This window comes from Ciconia boyciana, chromosome 2 (genome assembly GCF_034638445.1).
Source record: "Ciconia boyciana chromosome 2, ASM3463844v1, whole genome shotgun sequence".
Lineage (NCBI taxonomy): Eukaryota > Metazoa > Chordata > Aves > Ciconiiformes > Ciconiidae > Ciconia > Ciconia boyciana.
In genome coordinates this window covers 63846358-63870347 of record NC_132935.1, presented here as the reverse complement: position 1 = coordinate 63870347, position 23990 = coordinate 63846358, and the positions used below count along the sequence as shown (strand labels likewise).

The window sequence follows — 23990 nt, the reverse complement described above, 5'->3', positions numbered from 1 at the left end:
GTGCTTTTGTCTAATCAGCATGACTGTGGCCCTTCTGTTAGGCAGAGAAACTATTTTTTATTCTAGCCACAGAGTTGCAAGTGGTCTGATTCTTTAGCTGTCCGTATAGAAAATGATGCTTTTATGTTAGATACAAAACCATGTTTATATCACTTCTTTTCAGTTACCTGTATTTGTTAATTTGATATTTGCATAGGTTCAGGTAACTGTGATTGTTGATATTTTTGTTATCATCTGTTCATTTAATGAAGTATTTCTCAATTCTAACAGCAATAAATAAGGATCTTTATTGACATATTTAGCTTTTCTTAACAGATTTTTTACTCTTTGAATAGTGCTTCTAGCTAATTCTCCTTAAAGAAGTGCACACAAACCCTTGTTAGAAAGCTCCCATGTAACTAATAAAAAGAGTTCTTGCCCAATAATTAGTAGCTCTGATTCTGTACACTGTAGTCTTTGGAAAAGTCAGTCATGTTTCTGTTTCTAGAATTGAATATTTTTGCAGTATACAATGGTTAGTAAATTAGTAAATATGTCAAATATAAAATATATCCTCTCTCAGCCTTTGTTTTGTATACTCACAACTGTTTAGCATTGGTTCACTTTCTGAGGGTAGTATTAATATTTTTTGTAAAGAGGTCAATCCAGAAAGTCTCTTTTGCTTACTGAGGTGAATGTTATTGAATATTGTTTTGTGTATTTGTAGTTCTCGTAGGTGTATGTTGTCACCTTAATATATCTTTTGTGATATTGATGGCTATGACCAATGTTGATTTGTTTACTGTCTGTTGAGAAATGCAGACTATGTCATTCTTTCATCTCAGATATCACATTCGAGATTCTTTTGTGCTCAGGTCTAAAAGTAATGTTGTTCTTCCTTCAACTTTGATAGAAATTTTGTCCTAACTATTTTGTAAATAAACTTTTAGCTGGCCCATTAAAGTATCTATGCCTTTTACCTGTCTTCTCTTTCTCTCTTATTATGTGATATCAAATATCATACTGCTCTCATGGGGTAGAGAAATACTATCACGCATAGTCTTTTCCATGTGGGGATAGAGAAATGCTATCATGCATAGCCCTTTCCAATGTGAGGAAGAGAGATACGAAGATTTCAGTGAGAGGTAGATGGCATCTGTATGGTTAATTCTAGCCAATGGATGTAGTGCTAGACACAAACCTGGTAGAAAATCAAGAGCTTGAATCAAGCCTCCTAACACCCAGACTTACTCCTATCTGTTTTTTCTCTTTCTTTCTTTCACTCTCTCTCTGTACAGTTATAACCTACCTCAAGCTACTGACAAGCTCTTTTTGTCATATATGCCTTTACCTTATACATACACTAAGGAGTTATAAACAAACCTCATCTCAGTAACATTAACTCATGTTATGTATACAATAAATGCAGGTATGTTATCCTAAAACTGATCATGACCAATTTAGGAAGTAAGAAGTTGAATATTTTAAGTCCAATCTTAAAAAAATCTAAACTTTAAAATATGGAAATCTATAATGAAGAGGTATATAATAGTAATAATGGGTTCATGCAAGAGACATTTGCTTATTGTGAGTGTTGTTTAACATTTGTGAATACTGAGTAGATTAAAGGGTTTTTTTCCTTGCATTATGAATTCACATTATGTAGAGATATTCCTTTAAAATCTCATAAGTAGTATATTCTTCTGGTCAACGGGGTAAGGTTGACAAAAAGTTCAGCCACTAAATACAGGATGCCACAAGTATCTGACATCCCTATTTAAAGTTTCAGAATTTGCCTCCTGTAGTCTGTTTCAATAATGTCAAATAGTGTAATTTACACGGTATCTTGTAGATGTTTTATTAGTTAGCTTTGAAATAAAAAAACATTGTCACATCATTTTCATTCCTGCAAATCTTTGAAATCATCTTTACATGCAGAATACCACTAGCACAGCTAATGTTTTTCTTTTGTTTGGGAAAACCAATAAGGGATTTTTGTTCAATTTATGTTCAATGTGTAGATATTTTCAATTTGCACATGTTTTTTATTGTGGCAAGTCCAAATGCTAGGTGTCTTTATGTTTTTCTCTACAAAACCTGTTCATTTCACTAAGGCCCTTGGGCCAAGTAAGAATAACGGCTACTATAACTTAACACTGTAATCCATCAAAAATCTCTGAAATTACTTTCTGATATGCCCAAGGATAATTCCAAAGAACAGTTGCTTAAGCTTACTATATTCAAATGCTGCACTGACAAGACACTAAATCTAGTCCCAATTTAGCAAAGAACTTCAGGAAGCCTACATTTAAGTATGTGCCTAAATCTGGGCAATCTCTAGGCTTGTGTACTTACTTAAAGGTAAGTACGTTTAAATACTGTCCTCTACCTTTTCATCTATTGAACTAAGTCAAAATGAAATATCTGGTTATTTTGGAGAACTGAACTAGTACTTCTTCAACTCCTTTAATTAATTAAAAATTCATTTTCTACCTTTGCACAAATTATGTGGTAGATATATATCAAATCAGTGTTTGTCTATTTGATCAGTATCACACTAATATAGCTTTAAGTAGGCTCAACTTATTCACTCACTCCCAGTTTTCACTTGTTTTCATATTCTGTTACAGTAAGTTGAGTTTTTGATGGAGTTAGAACATCATGATTAGTGATTTGTCTGTCTTTCTGTGCTATTCTTCCTCTAGATATCCTTGTCCCTGAAAAATCAGCTTGGAATAATCTGAAATGAAATTATTTTCTGTATGTAAAAATGTACAATTTTCTTCAATCATGCTTAGAACTGAATTCATTCAGATAAGTTTTTTGGTCCAACTCAGTTTGTCAATCAGGTTTACAAGTTGTAAAATGAAGTGATACTAGTTCTGCAACCATTTGCAATGAGTACTGGTTCCACTCCTTGGATTTTAAATTTTAAACATAAAATAAAGTTTCCAGTAGATTTTTACTATATTCCCACTAGTTAAACTTGTGGTAGTGAATTCATTGCCAAATGGGCTTTTTGAAATAAAAATGGAGCAGTACTTAAGGCTAGTTTTTTGAAAGGGACAATTATTTATTGATAGGAAAAGAGGCCTGTGATTTTTTGTGTTATCATATGTTCTTTTCTCTAAAATTAGAAGTTAAGCTCCCAGAAAAAATCTCCACAAACAAGAGGTACCTAGGGAAAGCCAAGATGATCTTTAGTATCTTGCTCCTTCTGTAAAATCTAATGTCCTCACTGTAGCTGATTTTGGAACTCAGTAGAAGCCAGGATCGAGGAGTAGTTGCCTTTATCACACACTTTTCCAATAATGAAGGAACTCAGATCTCTTGAGCCTGAGCTAGCTTAGCTGTAGATCTTCCAAAGAATGGTGTCTGTCTTCCATACTGTGTGTTGTTTGTTGGCAGCTATGACTATTTATCACTAGTTTATTTACTTCTTATTCATTTATTCAGCAATCTGCAGACATTTAGAAGCACCTACCTTCTCTGTTCATTTATTTTCTCAATTCATTTAGGATGAAGTATAAAGACATTTAGGTGGTGAGATGTCTGTTGAAATAAACAATCATTTAAGCAAAAGAACTGGATTTAGAAAGATTCAAATTTAAGTTTTTTTTCTTTGTGGACCTGGCACTTCGTTATCTTTCAATTACATTTTTCATATCTGTATTGTCTGCCTTTTCTTCCCCGTTTAACTAAAAAAAACCCAACAACATGATTGTTTGCTAGAAATTGCATTGTATTAATAAAAGTGTGATATTTTTATTTTATTACTATAAGGAAATATTTAAAACTACTTTCAAAACTTGCATTTATAATTACTGAATGAAGACTACAACATTCCTTAACCCCTCTTGTCTTCCTAAAGTTTTAAACTATTTTCCCAAAGTGGTTTCGCTGCAGTCCAGTGTTTATTTAACTAGTATAATCAGATGCATAAAAGCATTATCTACAACTTCATACAACACAGAAAAGATTTCAGCTAAACAGACAAAATTCTTCTCTGGTTTAAGAATGAGACTTCTATTCATACCAATGAAGTTGGATGCACGGTCAGGCAGGCTGGGTTTAGTCTTGTATTTGTTTCTGCCATGATATATCCAATCTGATTTAAGAGTGCTTTGCAATCGTATGGACATACAGTCTAACTGAGAACCTTTCATTAAAAAGATGGTAGTCATTCATAATCAAATCAGGTACCATTACTGTTAGCAAAATTACTTCTCCCCTTAGAGAGCAATTCTCAAGATAGACATTTTCTGTTTCTTATTAAAAATGCATGATATAATAAATACCACAAATATTCAAGTACACAAATATCTTTTGAAATTGAGAGATCCAGTGCCCTCAAATTATTCTTGCTCTGAAGACTCTTCTTGATTATGTCAAATGCACAGTATTTACATGATCACAGCATAGTCTGCAATTCACTAGGTAAATGAGTGTCTGACATTAGTGTTTCCTCAAATAGATTTGTAGAGGAGAATTTAACTTAAGTGAGACAAAATGTTTTGGTGTGTGCTACACAGTCTAAAATGGACTTTCGATTAATTTTTTTTTTAATGTTTAGGGTGATGAGATCTACCAAACAATTGAGAATGCCATCGAAAGGAATAAATTCATTGCAAAATTGTGAAAATAAGTAAGCAAGTGCTTTTGATCAACATTTTAAAAATATTGCTTCAGAGATTATTACACATTAGACATGCAGAAAGTTTATTTGAATACTTTGATGTCAAAAGACTACATCTAATATCCAGCAATTTGTGTTAAGAAAGATTGCTTGAGTCATGAGTAAGATGATGAGAACAGAATTGACAAATATTTTCTGAGAATTCAGATTCAAATAAACTGATGTTTGTGGCACATCCATTATTAGAAATTTGTACTAGCATGACAGAAGCAGGCAGTGTGAAATGTGTTATTCTAGTCACATATCAGTCCCATAGATGACACCGAGAAGCCAGAAGATGTTGTGTAACAGGACTTACAAACATCATTTGCCAGATGTTATCTGATAGTTGAAGCTCAAGAGACAATGTTATCAAATCTGCTGTTTGCAGTATGTGGGTTAATAAAAGATTGTATGATACCACTTCTTGGTTTCTCTTGACTTTTTCCTTTCTTCCCTTTCCTGTAGCTCATTTCTCAACTCTATGTGAAAATTAATATTAAAAGAGAATGCAGAAAATTATTATTAAAAACATTTTGTTCTTTAATACTGATTTCATTATGTGGATTAGACAGTTGGTTATTAACTGTTATCAACTACAAAGTCCATACTGAAATTATATAAAATAAGTTTATAGGTTGTTTTTTTTTTTAATAAAATGCATACTGGCTTAGTAGTTTAAAAATCAGATTTGGGGAATTTGAATCTCTGTAATTGTATGTGCTCTCCCCACAAGAATAATTTGTAGCATTAATATAGTTGTTTGTATTCCAAAATATTGCATATCAGTGATATTCCAATATACATAAAGATCAATGATTTACCAAGTACTTTGAAATGAAAGGTTTTTATATATGTTTGGGTTTTTTTTTTTTAATCACTAGAGCTTTAAATGACTCTTCCAAATAAAGCTAGGAAAAATCTTGCTGTTTGGCAGTCAAAAACTTGATCTGGTCAAATGAAATTTAATTATTGTCTGCTTGTTGGATAAGTGGCTGACCCATACTTAAAAATCCTGAGTGCTGTGACTGACCATCATGTTTGACCTGCTGTTGCTGAAAGTGAAAGCTGTCCTGATACCTCACTTCTTCTAAATGTTACCACATCAATGGAAGAACTAGACAATCTTTAACCAGTACCCACTTTGCTGTTCTTTTCCCAGTCTCTTCAGCCAGTTAATGGCAATATTGGATATTGTATAAAGTAGACATAAGGACTTATGAACACCATGTTTCCAAAGTGTGATTCAATGAATCACAATGGCTTTTTCATGGTGAATGTGATGCAAAAAACCAGTTTTCATTCTCTGTATGAGGCTGAGCCAGTCAATCAGTGTAGCACTCAATAAATCAGTTGCTAAATTCAACTCAGATTGTGGTCCTAAACCTGCTTCTGTTAGAATCAATATTAAAACTGTGAGTAAATCCAGTGGAAATCAGACTGGTAGCTTTTGAATAGAGGAGAAAAACTGCAAATCTGATAAATTATATGGTAAATATAAGTTTTTAATCTAAATTCCCAAGTTATAATAATAGAATTAAAAATTTACTAATCTATATTGAATATAATCACTGTTTAGGGATAGCTGGATCTGGAGTTTCTGGGATGAGGAAAAGTCAGCAGTAACTGAGTTTTTATAGATAGACATCTAACTCTATTTAAAGGCTAGATTACAGATCTCCAGTTATCCACAGACCCATTTGTTTGCTGATGGTCATGACAAACCAATTTGAGAATTGGTTGGTGAACACAGAGCATGTGGCATAAATGATACTCAAAGAGGACTGAGGATCCATTAGAAGGATCTTGTTGTTTAAAGAAAAAGTTAAAAAGGTTGAAGACAATACCCTTTGATTTAGAATTTATCAGCCTGTTGATTTTTTTCATGTGGGCATATAGCAAAACATGTCTTACTGTTACTGATGAGCAACAATCTTCTTTATTCATTAATTTAAGTGGAAACCATTTGGGGCTAGGGTTGGTATGAATTATGTTTGGTTTAGTCAAATACATAGTAAAGCATACAGTTGGGCTTTCCTCATCAAAATAATAAAAGTCCCAGCTGACCTAGTGTCTCATTTTTAACAGATTCTGTCTACGTTAGGTCAGTATTAGCAATTAATCATGGTTTGGACTGTTCTCTGACACTTTTAATTGCATGAAATTGGAGAAAAATTATCTATTTGAACAAAAGAGAATGTCACTCTCATGAAGTTGTAACCAACAGGAAGCAGATGAACTGTAAGGCAAAAAACCTATCTGTAAAGCCTTACTTAACCAAAAATTTATCAAAATGTTTTCCTCCCTTAATCTCAGGAGAAGTTGAATATCATAATACTGGAAAGAGTAGAAGGGTTATTGCTCCCTTCCCATATATTATTTATATCCTTAAATATCTGAATGTTATCTTGTATAATAAAATGTAAAATGCATAGTTTGTGGGTAATTTAAGTAGGAATTCACAGTTTAACACACAGAGTTATCTTCTTTCAGACAACTGGACTATACTGAAACTCTTCCTCAGAGAAAACTGCTACCCTATGACGTTAAAAAGATGAAGAAACAAAATAAAGTGCAAGAATATCTCCAAGGAAGCTCCACAGTATACCCTGTAGCTAAAGCTGATGAAAACCCATCTTCTCATCTGTACAGAGGGCTTTGCACATTTGGGAAAACTGCTGGGGTCAACAGCTCAGCGCTCCCTGAAAGGACAATTTCTAGGCAGGAAACATCCTAAAAGTAGCAGAATGGGAAGGAAAGCTCTGGTGTCACTGAACACTGTACTGCTATGGATGCTAAAAGGACAGGACAGGAGACTTATTTTTCCCGCAGTTGTTTCTGGGACTTGGTGTTGATATGCCTTCCTCAGCAATTCATTGAACTATGTGGCTTTTAGAGTTCCTCTTCTTGCTCACTGAACGTGTCTGTGGTGGGGACATATAATTACAATTAGAGTTGACAATTTGGTTTAACGAATGAATTTCACTCTTCCTTTGATATGTTCTAGTATTCTTATTTTTCCTTTAGAAAGAGAGCATGCAGGCTCCAGTGGGGATGAAAACCTAGAATTCTCCCTTTGATCCTAAACACAAACAGATTTCTACTCTGGATATAGAATGCATTTTAAAAATATCCTGTGACATTGGCTTTTGGAATCATACAAAGACTTTGTTGTAGGAGAGCACTACAACATAATTCATCCAATAACTTTCAAAAATCTAGCAGTTGCACAGTAAACTAATGAATGGCTTTTTGTCTATGGCTATTTCACTTGTTTCCACTCTAAGGATCATATTTTCTGGAGTATTGCATCTGGTTCATCTCTTTTCTGGTATCTTATATGGCCAGATGATTAAGCAATCAGTTGCTTTTACAAACACAACTCAGTACCCTTCCAGTGCTCTCTGACACAGTTATTCGCTTTAGTGAAAGTCCACCTGGTGCTTTGCTAGGCTGTAAGAGAAAAATACTTGGAGACAGTGCAAGAAATCTCTTGTTAAAGTGGACAGTGAACTATTCACACGTGGAAACTAGAGGAGATAGTTGAGTTTCTCATGTGAGATGCAGTTATCTTCAAAAAGATGCCAAAAACATACATGCCATAGCTGGTGTGGCCAGCTACAGCAAGGGAATGTTAGTAGGTGTAAACACTATGCTGACCTTTCTGTTTGTATTGGAAATGTGTCTTAATGTGTGGTCAACTACAGGTTATTCAGTACTATTTGAAGTAGCACAAGTAATATATTCTGTTGACTATAATAGCTGAAAAAGACATAGCTCTTCAAAAGAATTGGGAACATTGCAGTGAATGTATTCATTCTGTTGAATGTTCTGAGGTAAAACTAGGAGAAAGCATTTCTCCTGTGATAAAATAACAAATGTGACTTTATATCACCAAGTTATTCCCATAAGTTCTCTCTGTCCTGGGAAATCCACTCTATGGACTGATACAGCATGAATGGCCTCTCTGAAAAGAATATGCAGATTTAGTACTCAATAGTAGCAAGCAATAACCATGTATAAATTGATTCAATCTGAAGAAGTAATGCCTAGCAACCAGTTGTGGCTAAACCCTCTGGATCATTTTCCCCTGTACTTCTGCCATGAACTTAAAGTATTATTTCCTTGGGCTAGGCTAGGAGTCATCTATAACAAACCAATGAGACAAATCCCAAGCCTTAGTAGTATTGCGCTGAAATTGCATGACTAGGCCATACTTAGTATTCAACATAATTCAGGAAAAGCTCCATAGCACTTTTATGTTGCACATCTTTCTTCCTAGTCAAGTTCAGAGACCATTAGTCAATCACAGGAAGCCACTGGGAGATGTATACAAGGTGCTGCCCTTGACTGATAGTCAGTCCTGGCGGTCAAGTCAGCTGCACTGTCGCAGCAAGGCTGCATTGCTCAGATAAAGTGGGCTCCTGGGGTCATTCAGTCTTGTTTCACATGTTTCTGGGCAACTGGCAGATAAAGGTATATGCAGCCCCTGAAATATTCGTCATAGGATCATTTTCCCTGTGTTTCCACACACAGTGTGCTGCATAAGGGGAATATGATGCCTAACTGGAGCACTCAGCTGCTAATGTAAATATTTAACATCATAAAAATGATCTGCCAAATAATTCCACACATATCATCAAGGCTCCCAGACTTCTCTTTCCACTCAGCAGCCTGAGTATGACATTGTTGCCTATTCTTGCTCTCCTTTCTCACTAGGTCAGTTCCAAGAAGTACTTCTCACTTCTGGGAATTAGGTGCACATATCAAATAGTCCAAACACCGTTTGAGGATGAGACCCAGGCTCTCATGAGTCCTCTTACCTTCTAAAATGGTTCCCACCCATACAAAATTTACACTGGAGAAAGAACCTACTCTAAACAGTTTACAGAGTAGACAGGGAGGCAAGCAGGCCTGCCATTGTGTTAATGAAAAGAGAAATCTAGGTGCAACCTCTGTAATCATGTGGTCCAGTGGAGTTCATTCAGGCACTTCTTGTCTGCTCAGTTTGACCAATCTTAGCAAGAAGTTATGCAAAGACATGGATTTTCTTTTTCTGATGATACTGCCTTTTCATTTCCAAACAGATGTTAAAGAAACAAGTTTTAACTTTTGGTATACAAATGTCCGGCTATTGCTAACACTTGCAGTATATCTCATCTTAATGAGCTCACCATAGCTGTGCAGTTTGTAAATCAGTATAATATATTAATTACACTATAAAGAGACTTTGGTTGTGAGTATGAGCTGAGATTAGTAAATGTGACAAAAGAAAAAAATAATTAAAAAAATATTTTAGAAATCAAACTTCTGGGCAGCAGTTTGTGCTATTTCAACAATATAAGGAATCCGGTTAAAGTAACTAGAGCAGGTTGACTGTATTTTTCGAAACATTATTTTACTTCACCTACTGCTGGCAGCATTCATTTATAAAATTTCTTCCTAAGATAAATAGTAGCTTTAGTGTACTTTACTGTGAGTCAGATCACCAAAAGCAAGAAAAAGTAGTGTCTCCTTATGGAGCTACATCCTCTAAAACAGAATTTCTCAAACTTCTCCAGAGTACAAATCTTTTTTGGCTTATTTGTCTTCATATGACTTCTTACTGATCTAATAGCAGGTAGAACTTCAAGGTGAAATAGCAAGAGTCATATTCACTTCTATATTTGCACTTACCACCTTTGAGTTCTTTCATGACTGTGCTAAGGAGTGAAAAATTTGAGAAGCATTGTTTTAGATTATAAATACGTAGCCTCCAAAGTATCTGCCCTTGCTCACAATATTGTTCTTAAAAGAAAGAACATAGAATACAAAGAGCAAATACAGCACATACTATTGCCAGCTATAATTATTATAGAACTGTTTTTCAGGTTGTCTTGCTAACTATAGGCTTTCTTTGAAGATCCTTTGGTATCTTTAATACAGATATAGACATATATGGAAGTTTCAACAAGGCTACAGAGCTGAAAAGATTCATCAGAACAAATTTCATTTTTGTCTAACAAAACAGTAATTTGTGTATTTTTGCACATCTATTTCACTCAGTATTTTTTTTTACTTAGTACTTTTCCTTTACTCTCCCCAGCAGAATAGCTAAGTCCCCTTTGTTTGTACACCTCACAAAAAATGTTTACTTATAGAAATGTTTTTCTATTTTAGAATTACTTTAGTGATTCTTTGAGCAGGTTTTTATGCTTTTAAAATCTTTTGGTCATCATCTTCCAGTATTTTTACTGTATCATCAAATACTAGGAGCCAACCACATAAAATACCTTAGAATAATCCTGCTGTTCTGTACTGAGTTCTGCAAGCTCTGCTTTTACAGAGAATTATAATTCATCCCTCAAGAGGGCAGGACTGGTTTAGGCTCCCAGAAATCATTGTAAAAAGAACCTGACTTCATAAACCTGAAAATAAATAACTGGTGGTTTGCTGAATAGTGCAGTTTTCCATGAGCATTTACATGTAGAATCAGGTCTCTAATAAGTTCTATGACAGAAAACCATGTGCATGTGTTAAAATTTATTAAATATTGGTAGATAGAAGTTGAATGCCTATTTCTAGTCATTCAAAGACTAGAAGTCAAAGACAAACAATGAAAAGATGTATCTACAGCTGTTTGTTCAATGAGTAAAAATGGACAGTTTCCCTATTTATCATTAGGAAATATGGTTTCTACATATTGTGACTACTTTGTGTATATATCCACTAAAAAAGGAGGTTTTTGTATTCACAAACAGCAAAAAGTCCTTTAAGTTTCAAACATCAGCCCTTTGTAGTGTGCTGTTTGATCAATTAATTCCTTCATTTCTCATTTATAGAAGAAAAGAAAGCAAAATACCTCAAAACTTAATCACACTGAGGTCTCATATCTGCACCAGGATTTTGCAGTATGCACTTCCTTCATCTTGACTTCTGACCATACAGTAATTGCTCATATTCTTCACTGTATATATTGTACTTCAGATCTAAAAAATTCTGTGTAATAAAGTATATTCGAGTCCAGATATGCTAAGGAACATACCAGCTCAATCTTACTTTTTTTGAAAGAGATATTGAAACATCTGTTAACTTAAATCATTTGACTTCCAAGAGTGAGATACCTATTATTTCTATCAGTACAAGCAACAGGTTTGACATTGACTGTGTAAGAAAGTGTCAAAATGAACTTTATATGAAAAGCTAAAGAAACTGATGGACAAAATGTGAGAGGTTTACTCACAAATTTGTGCATTTGTAAGAAAGAAAATATGGTAATTTTTCTGAATGACTTAAAATTACTTTTAAAAGCCTTGTGGAATCTGTCTTTGAAGGCAAGTTGAACAGTTTTGATAACTGTGGATTTTTTTATTCAAATTTTGATCTTTTTAAATAGACTTGTAATAATACTTACGAGCAGAATATCTTGTTGCTAGTAATTAGTTTTAACTTAATGCATTTTCCCTTTTCTGTTAGATACTATCTACCTGTCTCTTACAGAAATCACTGAAGTAATAGAATTTTAAACAATTTCACTTTCTGCGCAAGTGACTTAGAGTGAGAGTGCATGCATACATGTATGCATAGGGGGTAAATATGTTTCTGTGTGGATATGCCACAGCTGGGCAACCACATAAGATGCTGCAGTTTACTCGTAAAGAAAGTCATTTACAAACTTTTTGAAGAATTAATCCAGTTAACCTACAATCCCTTTTTACTTTACAATTTCCTTTATTTCATAAGATTTTTGAGCAATCAGTGCCCTAACTCATTACAATTGTCCTCTTGTTTTTGCGTTTAAATTCCATGCTTGCCAGCTGCTTAGAAAAGCCAGACTTGTTGCATATTAACAGTGAAACTAAAAATAAAGAAACATAGCATGGTATCCATGGGCCAGGTATAGAACAGATCCCAGAGCTAGCATCTAAAACCTTTAGAGGCTCCCATGAAGACCTAGTGGATCCATTTGAAACCAGCCCTAAATATTACAGATTTCTCCAGGCTGGATATGTATGTTGCCATGACTCAAAGCAAATTCCACCAAAACAAGTCTGCATTGTGATACAGATTTGTTTAACCTCTGCTATTACCTTAAATTTGTCTTTCGACTACTTATTTCAATATTAGCCAATTCTGGTGTTTAGTTATTACAGAATCATAGGATCACAAAATGGCTGGGGTTAGAAGGGACTTCTGGAGGTCATCTTGTCCAATCCCCTTTTCAAGTGGGGTCATCTGGAGCTGCTTGCCCAGGACCATGTCTAGACAGCTTTTGAGTATCTCCAAGGATGGAGACGCCACAACCTTTCTGGGCAACCTGTGCCAGGGCTCAGTCACCCTCACAGTGGAAAAGTGTTTCCTGATGTTCAGACAGAGCCTCCTGTGTTTCAGTGTGTGCCCATTGCCTCTGGTCCTGTCACTGGATACCACTGAAATGAGCCTGGCTCCATCCTCTTTGTACCCTCCATTCAGGTATTTATACACATTGATAGGATCACCTCTGACCCTTCTCTTCTCCAGGCTGAACAGTCCCAGCTCTCTCAGCCTTTCCTCATGGGAGAGATGCTTCAGTCCCTTGATCAGCTTCATAACCCTTTGCTGGACTGTCTCCAGTAGCTCCATATCACTTTTGTACTGGGAAACTCGGAACTGGACACAGCACTCCAGGTGTGGCCTTACCAGTGCTGGGTAGAGGTGAAGGATCATCTCCCTCAACCTGTTGGCAGCACTCCTAATGCAGTCCAGGATACTGGTGGCCTTATTTGCTGCAAGGATACACTATTGGCTCATCTTCAACTTGGTGTCCACCAGGACCCCTAGGTCCTTTTCTGCAAAGCTGCTTTCCAGCTGGGTGGATGCAGCATATATTGGTGCTTGGGGTTATTCCTCCCAGGTGAAGGTATTTGCATTTCCCCTTATTGAACTTCATAAGGTTCCTGTCAGCCCATTTCTCCAGCCTGTTGAGGCCCCTCTGGATGGCAGCATGACCCTCTGGTGTATCAGCCACTCCTCACAGTTTTGTGCCATCAGCAAACTTGCTGAGGGTACACTCTGCCTCATCATCCAGATCATTAATGACGATGTTAAACAGGATCAGACCCTATATTGACCCCTTGGGCACACTGCTATGGCCTTCAACTAGACTTTGTGCTGCTGATCACCACCATCATGGGCCTGGTTGTTCAGCCAGTTTCCAGTCCACCTCATTGTCTGCTCATTCACATTTTTTTACTGGTTAAGGAAATTACAGATTATCACCATTGTCTCCTTGGGCCACTCTTTAAGTTTCTCATTCTGCTTTTTTGCCAGTAACTCTAAATAACCTGGCATAGATTTTCACATCTCATAAGACGTTTCAAATGTAATTCAGTGCTTCGCAGAGACTTTACAGGAAAGCTTATAGTAAATAAACATTGCAGGAATCTATTATTTGTGGAGTAGCTTGTAATAAATCACCAAGGGAAATTCCTGTATAACCTTTATTTTGTTGGGTTTAGTTGGTTTCAAAAGACACATTCAATGCTTCAGGAAAGAGCCACAGAACTTCCTTTGGATGCACGGTCTTCCATTTATATAACCTTTACACATTTTCACATTTCTTATGAAAATTCCTGGGTTTCTCCTTACATACTTAATTTCCCCACTAAGGAGATCCCCATAAAAAAATTTACATGTATTACATTCCCCTCAAGGCCTATTGCCTCCTATTTTTCTCTCTCATTATAGGTGATCAATCTTAATTTTCACAACAAAATTTTCCTGTCTTGGGAGTTTTGCCTAATGGGAACACGATTTTCATCAGGACTATCTGTCTATCGGAAGATCTAGCCAGTCAGTGTTTAGATATTAAAAGGGTTCTGACCCAGCCAGACTGATAATAACAATTTGATTGAATTACATACAGAAGAACTGCTAAAATATAATCTGTTTAATGGTAGGCTACTTAAAAAACAAACATTTGCTGGGTAAATATGCTTAAACATGGTTGAATTTTCAGCATCTGATAATACTTTATTTACAGATTGTTGGTTTTATTATAATAATATTGGTGTGCTATTAATGTTTAATGAAGTGTATCACCTCAGGTGCCATAGATTTTATTTCACTGTCACTCCTGAGATGTTAAAAGGTTGCACAGATTAATTTTCAAAACTGAGCAAGATCTACCATATTTCTAGAATTTTAACAGATTGTGCACTTCTCTGTGCATTGTTACCAATGTTACTGTACTGTCAGCAAATGAGAACATACTTTCAGAATTGTTTTGTGGGTCAAATTGCATGGTCTAGATTACGCTTCAGCCTTGCTACTAGCACTCCTTTATATGAAAACTCCATATGGGAGAAATCCTGTCAGGACCTTTTTCTCCTTCTTTCCTCCTCTGTACTTTGCTAATGTGGTGGAATGTTTTCGGTAAATCAGAGTGATCCTTGCAAACTCAGCAAATGGAAGAAATGTAATGGTTACACTAGACAGGGTTTGGATGTTAATTTGAAGCAGTAGTCAAAGTAGGTTTCCTTTAAGTATCTTGCTTTCAGCACTAGATATCAACATCTGAGTACATTAAGTGAAATATTTAATTACATTTAGTGTAGTTGGTTATCATATCTATCTACTGATCTATAAAACTGCTTAACAATTAATGCTAATTGCCTACTCAGTTATATCTGCAGTCCCTTAAGTTCATGAGTATTTACTCACAATTTATATTGTGCAACTGTAAAAGATAACTGGGAAGAATAGCAGCAGCCTGTTTATAGAGGGATGGTTTTAAACTGTGATTTTACAACTCCAGTTTTTGAAGTCAACACATTCTGACTGTTCAGGTTAAAATGGCTGATCTTGCTTATAGAGCACTAGACTTTTTCAGGATGTTAATTGGTTATGATTCTTACTGTCCTGACTCAATTAAGGCTAGAAAGGAACAGCATTTTTGGTGGTGGGTTGTTTTTTTTTTCATTTGATACATTTCCTACTTCCAAACTTTCTCTTCATTGTTTTATTTATAGATTTTTCTACACTGACCCAATCCTGAAACAATAAAATCAGTTCCATTAGTAGACTACATGGCTCAAACTGTACCTCGGTTTTCCTCTTGTGCAAACCTTTTGAGGCCTGGGCACTATGTATGTGGCTCAGGAGAAGCTTAATGCAGAGTGTTTGTATAGAAGTGTTTATCATTAATTTCAGAAGACCAGATCCTATCAGCTTTCCAGAAAAAAAGTAAAGGCCAGTGGATTTCTTTCTTGTTTGTTTTTTTTTTTTTTTTTCCTCCTGAAAATGAGAAAAACAGTGCAGAACATTCATTTTAGGTAAAAAAGCGGTGTAAGTGATAAAAATCTCCCAGAAAAGACCAGCCTATTTTGAAGAAATCATCTTCTGTTGAAGTACTTTAGCCTCTTTCACATTTCAGGTTTTGGACAGTATCTTCAAACTGGGACAAATTTTGTGAAATGATGATTTCTCTATGGATAGTTGTCTATTGAAGCATAGGTCTAAGACCAAACTCATTCCATCTATGTGTTATACCGGCTATAAAAGCATGATACAAAGCATCTCAGACAGTAAATATAATCATGTTTATCTGATTGAAAATAGCACATATATTAGACTTATTACCTTGTTAGCACAATGAATTCCATGGTAAATCCTTATGGTATTTATTCCAGGAAGACCAAATGGATCCTTCTGACAAAGAAAGTGTCTCTTCTTTGTCAGTAGGGATGGCAGAGTATTCATAAACACAGAATGAAGTTTAGACTTCTCTGGTTAAGTTGAGTGTTATACTGCAAAATGCAAAATAGGCAAAAGGATTCTGAGTGGATCTGTAAATATATCCTCTTTCATTAGACTGATGTATTAAAATACCATGTGGTTAGCTGTGTGATGTTCTTGCTTGCTAGTGTATGCAGAAATATTTTTGAACTCACTCTTCTGAAAGAGAAAGACAGAGAAAAGAAGGATTTCATAACAGAAAAAAAAGAACTTGGTATGATAGTATCAATAATTTCTGCATTAATAATTAGTGTGTTGCCATAGTTTTGGAACATTTCTCATTTCCAAGAAATATATGTATAATTATATCACTGAAGTGCATTGTCAAATTTTAGCACGTCGACATTATAGCCAAGATATTGAACAAAACTAATTTTCTCTTTCTCAATTTTTAAGATCCAGATTTTAAGGACCTTGGTGTTTTGAAACCATTGCCAGGTTGGTATGTTGTTTTTTTTTTTTTTAACTTGGAGGCCTTTGTACTCTGCTGTAGAAAATATTGTTGTTTGCTGTTCAGGTTTCATTTTTTCTGGTATTTTGTTATTCAGTTTGTGAGTTTGAGATGGGAGGACCTGAAGGAATTGTGGAATCTGTACAAATTGTCAAAGAAGGAAAAGCTTCTGAAACTGAAGCAGTAGACTGTAAATGGTACATCCGAGCACCACCCCGATCCAAGGTCAGTCTTTCATCCACTTGCTGATTTGCCATTTAATTTAAGAAATTGACTTTTCTAATATGTTGTGCATTTCTTAGTACAGTCAGATCTTGTTTAATAATTTTACAGCTTGAACTTGTAAACTATTTTTTTCCTTCTGCCATGGAAGGGTAATTTGTCACCTCAGCCAAAATAACCTTCTTTCTCTATAAATAATGATGTGGGCAGTGTTAATGTGCTTTTTGTGCCATAAGTAATTTTCTTAAATTCATCTTTAATTTTGCTCATATTGTTAAATTATCAATGTGTTTTCTTAAGCTGGATGTAATCTTATCACTTTAATTTGCAATATATTTCAAATACCTAATATAGAGACTACTAAGAACACCGCTGGCTCCCTAAGGTCATCATTGTTTCTCATCTGGGAACTGTGAAAATGGAGCCCAGGAAAATTCACGTTCCTCTGTATGAGACCTTTAGTTCCTTTGGTTTAGAGCCACAGACAAAAAGAGATAGTGTTCTCATTTCTGTCCCACCACAGTCAGCAAGCCGTGCCTTTGTAACAAACAGGAGAGGGCTGCAATGAATTTAACAATTTTTTTCTTGGATTCTGTTTGAGTTCCTCTCTTATCCATGGCTTATCAGTTATTATATGGATTAATTGTTGCTGGCTACACTACCGTTTCTCCTCTCCTTACAATTGGAACAGCTTTGTTTCTCCCACCTACTTTCATTCACCACGTTAAAGACAACTCCACATTATATTTTTTCTAGCTGACTTTTATTGGACAGGAAAGGTTTTACAAGATAGAATTTATATATCCACTAATCTCTGCCATCTTTAAACAGATAAGGGGTTTTTTGTATAATCTCAGAGCAGACTGTACTGGCTATATCTAACTGTTCCAGCATTTGGTATTGAATAAGCAGGAGGAAGGATTTCCAGAAGAGAAAAAGTCATTAGTATCAGCATTTTTCTATTGTGAAAGTTTAGGAGAGGAGTTGAATAGTTGTCTTATAAAGACTACAGATAAATTATTTCTAGAATATACTTTAATCTCATATTTTTTTTTACTTTTGGATAAATTCAATATTCATAGAGGTTTTCAATTAAGTAGATGAGCTTCCCACTTTGCTACAGTAAGCAGCTATAGACATGAAAGGACCGGACTGATGAATGATTATTGCATATGTTATACACTTAGGTATTAGTAGAAAGAAAACAGGTAAACACAAAATTAGAATTGTGTTTATTAAAATCAGCATAACTAAATAAACCAATAAAATTGTCCTATAATCTTAATTTTAGTTTATGCTTGGTTGGTCAGGTAATGTCGTTGTGATATTCTTGCTTGACCTAACTCTAAAGTTCTATATGATTCAAAGTCCTGCTAAAAATCACATATTTACTTACCTGTAGGATTTATCCGCACTTCAGTCCTGATGTAAAAATACAAATTGTGTAGCTACATAACCATAAACACAGTGTATAACAGAAGAATGCCACACTACCACTGTTAATAGAGGATTAAAAATTGTTTAGTTCTTCATGAAATTCTATACCTGCATTTAGTTGTGTTGCATTTCAAAAAGTGTACGCCAGCTGAATAGCATCTGGAAGGGAGAGCGATGAGACAGTTCTAGAAAACCTGAGGAAACACTGAAGATTTTGTGAAGCAGCATGATACCAGATAATAAAAGGCTTTTACACCGAGGAAGGAATGCTCTGATGTCCATGTCTATGGGATAAGTCATGGTCCTGCACTCCGAAAGAAAGATTCAGGTTAGATACTGAGGAAGAAAATTTCAAACAGCAAGGAGGGGATTATGAATGACTGGTTAAGGAAGTTTGTTCAGCCAGCATTTCTAGAGGTCTTAAAGTGCCGGTTAGGTAACAACCCATGAAAAATGAGAGAAACATTACTAATCCTACCTTTAGGCATAGGGCTGGGTTGGGTCATCTCTTGACAAATCTTGCTGCTCCCTATCTTACAGAATTCTCTGGGTGGAGAGATAGGGCAATATAAAAGCATATAAATCAGTGTTTCCTAATGTGGAGTTGAAAGCTTTTTCAGCAAGCTAGGAAAAAAAACAATTTTCAAGCCTCGATTCATCTTAGAGGGGTAAGTCCAATTTAGCACTTGAACTTTCTTAGTGTGGTTTTCACATATACATATACACAAATATATACATGTATGTATACACACAAGCACACACACATATGGTTATGGTATCACCATACCAGGACAGGTTGAAAAATTTTCAGATATTAAAGATGGAATTAGTGGATAAAATTGTAAAAAACCTTGTATGAAGTAAGATTTATGGTAAGATTGTTTATGGGCCTGATTCAATTGAACTGGATTCTATTGTCCATATTTTACAGTCAGCTTCCTTTGTGCTTATCTAACCTTGAACTAATGACATATTCAGTACAATAATTCAGTGACATCATTCTAATTTATGGCAGCTTGCACCTATGAAAACAGGCTCTACTGCTAAGAACAGTAAGAACTCAGCAGACGTCTTTAAATCCACATGTTCCTGTACTCTGGGCTGCACAGTTTGTTACTGGGAACTATGCCTAAAAGGCCAGAGTTTCTCAGACAGAGTTTGGGTTGGATCTTTACATCTTCAGTTTCTTAATTAAACTGTGCCAGAATGTGGGCTGCTTGCAATTTCATTTGGCTTAAGCTCATCCAATCTAAACTGTCTGCAGAAACAAGATGCAAGTCCTTTCTTTGGTTTGCAATTCCAGATTCAAGCCAAGTCTGAGCTCGACATATGAGCAATGAGATCAGTCAGGGAGTATGAACTTGAGATCTCTAAGCCTGAGCTTCAAACTGACAGTCTGGGTGTAATGCTGCTGCTATCCTCAGCAAGCTGGAATGGGACAGACAACAGCAAGTTTCTTGCACACACTTAAAATAGACCTGATTACCTTATAGCACAAAAAATAAAATGCTGAAAATGCATACAGAACTGAAAACTTCTTGAAGTGCAGAAGACAGCAGAAGGCAGTTTAAACATGACTTCAATCTATACACAGACGTGGAGCCTTATATTTGACAGTGACTGGTTGCAAAGTGTGTGTTTCTTGTAATCATTCGAAGTCAGTTCCTGCTGAGTAAGACAGCTGTGAATCTGGAGTTCAGAAATACTGGGGGTTCTACACTTCGTGTAGAAGTTGACTTGAATCAGAGCAAGAATGGAAAATGAAGAGAGCTGCTGACTGAATGTGCCAGCCCACCCAGAACAGTAAAGAGCTGGAGGAACCTTCCCATCCCAAAATTCTTCACTGTAGAACAAAGCCCAAAGGAGGACATGGATAAGCTTAATTGCACCGGGATTTGAAACACTTCAGTGATATCATTGGCTACAGCAGTGGATAAGCAAATAACCTCTATTTATGAATAGAAAATAAGAAAATGAAAAGAATGATAGTATTTTCTCACTTTCTGTTAAGGGTGAAATGTTGGAGGATAATATCGACCACAAGCATTTTTCTATATTAGATGTGTCATCAGAGTTTGACAAGGCCCCCCTGGAAGACGGAAGATATGTTTGTGCTCAGGTAGCTTTGGTGGGTAACTTCCCCAGCAAAGTATCATTGTGTCATGCTTGTTCCTTGACAGGTTTTGCAGAAAAAAAAAAAGACAGCAGAATTTGACAGCAAAAGTAACAAAACATTTACAAATATTATGTTCTGATGCTGGGAAAAAACAGTAAGCAGTGCTTATAATCAGAAGCTCTGGGCATCTCAGGAAAGAGCATCCAAACTACCGATAGGCAGAATTAATTTGAATCTGGTCCAGTGGAAGTAATCTATTAAGGAGGAATGAGCAAGATGTACATTTAGACTGAGCAAATAGTGAGGCTACCCTCTGTATGTACACCACGAGAAATAAAATGAAGTTGTAAGCTAGTTAGGCAAAGTGATGACTAATCCTCCTGCCCCACGAGCATGCTACTGGGCAAAGAAGATATCTTTACAGGTTATAGGATGCAAGACTTAACAAAAAGCTTAAGAAACTGAAAGGATTAATTAATGAGTATCTAGTTTTGACATATTATTGCAGTATCCTTAAACCTGAGCTTCCTACGAGCGGTGATGTTTGTTTCAAGCAGAGCTGTTGGGGAGCAGTGAGAGGGGGATGTACAGCACATAGGAAGGGGCCAGGGCGAGGGTGGCCACAGGGCCAGGACATGGCTGACAAGGAGAGATGGGCAGGTCCAGCCATGGCGGCTGGTGTGTGGTGGTGGCTGGACAACAGCACCAAGGAGCTGTAAAGGTTGTCACTTGTGAGCATTTTGCCACTGTATGAGAGAAAAATGAGGGTGACTTGTCAGTTAGAGTAAATGTCAGTTATTGGGGACTCACAGAAGTCTGAAGAAACAAGTAAGAGAAAGCAAAGAAATCCAAAGAGCTTCACTTGTCCAGGAAAATGGTATTTTGATGTCTGAGCCTGGCTGCGAATCATAGGGTGTTAGAAGAAGTACCATATAAGGTTGTCACCTTCAACAGACAGTATCTTCCAAGCCCCAGCAGAGAGGAAAATAAGAGGTATGGAGTTCTCTGTTTGCATAGCGTGGTCTCAGACTAGTAACAGCAGGCCCAAAAATGTCAAAGAAACCCAAACAAAAAAAACTCAAACAGAACATGTGCTGTTAACACTTTTGGGCTGAAGTAATGTTGATTTAAAAAAAAAAAGTTTAGGATCCAAGCAACAGGACAGGCTACTTTAGAAGACAAATTCAAGTGTTGTTAGTAATATGCTTTTTAGGCTGGTATACTTGTCATCGTCTTGCCTTGAAGGAGATTAATTAGCGTTGCACAATCTGCTTTAAAAAACTGGGCTTCCCAGGCCTAAACACTGGAGGTATCATCTTGAAAGTCCTTTGTTAATCACATAGAGCTGAACAAGATGCAGAACAAAGCAGACACTGTAACTGATCACTGGGCAATAGGGAAAGACATAGGACCATTTAACCGAGTTCTGTGCTTACAAGAGAATTGACTGAACCTAGAAGCTGAATATGCGAAATCTGGACGTTAGGCCCAGATGAAGAAGAGGGTTTTGTCTTACATCTAAATTACTTTCAGCAGTTGAATGATGGCTTTTTGTTTGTTTGTTCTGGTTTTAAGGGGCTGAATGTCTGTGCACATATATTAAGTCTGATACGCTGGGATATGGTTTGAAGCTTTTCCTGACTGGCCTGATCAATCATGCTGTCAGCCCTAACATTTAGTGATTGATTAAAAAGCAGAACTCATCAAAAGTGATTCACCATGAAAAGATTATAATCTGACCATTTTACTGAGGTGATATATTATTCATAGTTTACAATTATTCTTTTTTTTCTAATATATGCAGTCAGAGATTTCTGTTGTTTTCAAGTTTAAATAAAAAAATAGTAGAACTTATCCAGCATTTCCTTTTTCATTATTATGATGACAATACAAACCTTAAAGGTGACAGGACAATTATTTAAAATATAATGTGACCGAGTGTAAATTATATATGCCACAGTTGCAGTGAGGTTTTATCAGTTTTGTTGCTAATGGCATTGGCATTTGCAGTGACATCTCAAAACTCAGTAAAAGCTAATACTTGTGTGCTAGCAGCCTGTTCTTCTAAGTAATGTGGAACTAATGAATTGAGGAAAGTGTCTTATTAAAACTTTACAACAAAAATGTGAAAGAAGAAGATATGGCAGTTATGCTGCTTCTTTCAAATAAGATGTTCTCTTCAACAAGAATGACCCGATTATGCTAATATAACGTGTCAGTATCTATGGAAATGTTATCATTCCAAAAGCTCCCATTGGCATCAATAAAAAAATGCTTAATGAAGGCAGATGGTGGCATTATAGTTTTTGACCTCTTTTTTGTTCATTTGTTTTCTTTTGGGGGAGCAAAGTTTCTCATCCACTGCTGGTAGAAGTAATGACTAAGATCTCAGTAAATGAAATAACCAGAAATATTGATAATTTTTCTCTCACTTTCTGCTTAATTTCTTTTAGTGAGATACACACACCAGTGAAAATAATGAGAATATTGCCACTGATTTCAGAAAACTATGTATAAGGAACATTTTGCATTAGATAACAGTTTGTCATATAATCAGTTTTATTCTTTCCCTGGGGAACTCAATTTATTAGTCATTTTCTTCTGCCAGTGTGGGTCTTACAGCCAGTGACAGGAACAATGGCAAATATATAGTAACAAACCCATAAAAATTGGCAGAGGCGTGCAGATGCAATTAAATTATTCCAGTTCTTTAAAATAAAATCTGATCCAATATCAGGTTGTCAGTTTGTGTAATCAGTTTCCAGTTTTTAAAAATGCACTGCAGTCTTAATTCATAGGTCTGATCCAAATAAGTAAATTGAAAGATACCCACTGATTTTAGTGAGATTTGTATCAAGTCCTCATTACTTTATATAAAGTTCTGGGAATAGTCATCTCCAAAGGGGTCTATGCGAATGAAACTCCAACTCACCTCAGAATATCAGGAATTTATTTCCTCTAATTTATGAAACTTCATGCCATTGGAGAAGGTGCCATCTTTCTTCTGAAGGATGGACATAGATTTTTAAGTCAAATATTTCTTTCTAGTGGTTCCAGTACCTATAAAGTCTATATATGTTATGATCTTAGCTGAATTTATCACACACAGGAATGAACTGGTATGACCGACAGCAGAATTCAGGCTTGGGAAGAACTGAAAGTGTTGGCTTCTTCACTGAAAGACTCAAAGTGAAATGCTAAGTTATTGTTCTCTTGATTCCTTCTCAGCATTTATAACTGCTACTCTAAGAAATATTTTACTATTTTATAAGGCTAGTGTGCCACCAGAAACTAGAGAACGTCAAATGATAAGCCCATAGAAATCAGACTTTGGCTGTACTGTTATATGAACAATC

At 35.8% G+C, this 23990-nt stretch overlaps 1 protein-coding gene across 1 annotated transcript in view; it reads left to right on the top strand.

Moving 5' to 3' along the window:
* The window catches only part of NETO1 (neuropilin and tolloid like 1), a 66876-nt gene that overhangs the window by 21393 nt on the left and 21493 nt on the right, over window positions 1–23990 (top strand). Inside the window, exons 5-6 of the mRNA XM_072851321.1 lie at window positions 16805–16846; window positions 16957–17084. Of these exons, the coding sequence (XP_072707422.1) occupies window positions 16805–16846; window positions 16957–17084 (170 nt within the window). The remainder of the gene's footprint in view (window positions 1–16804; window positions 16847–16956; window positions 17085–23990) is intronic.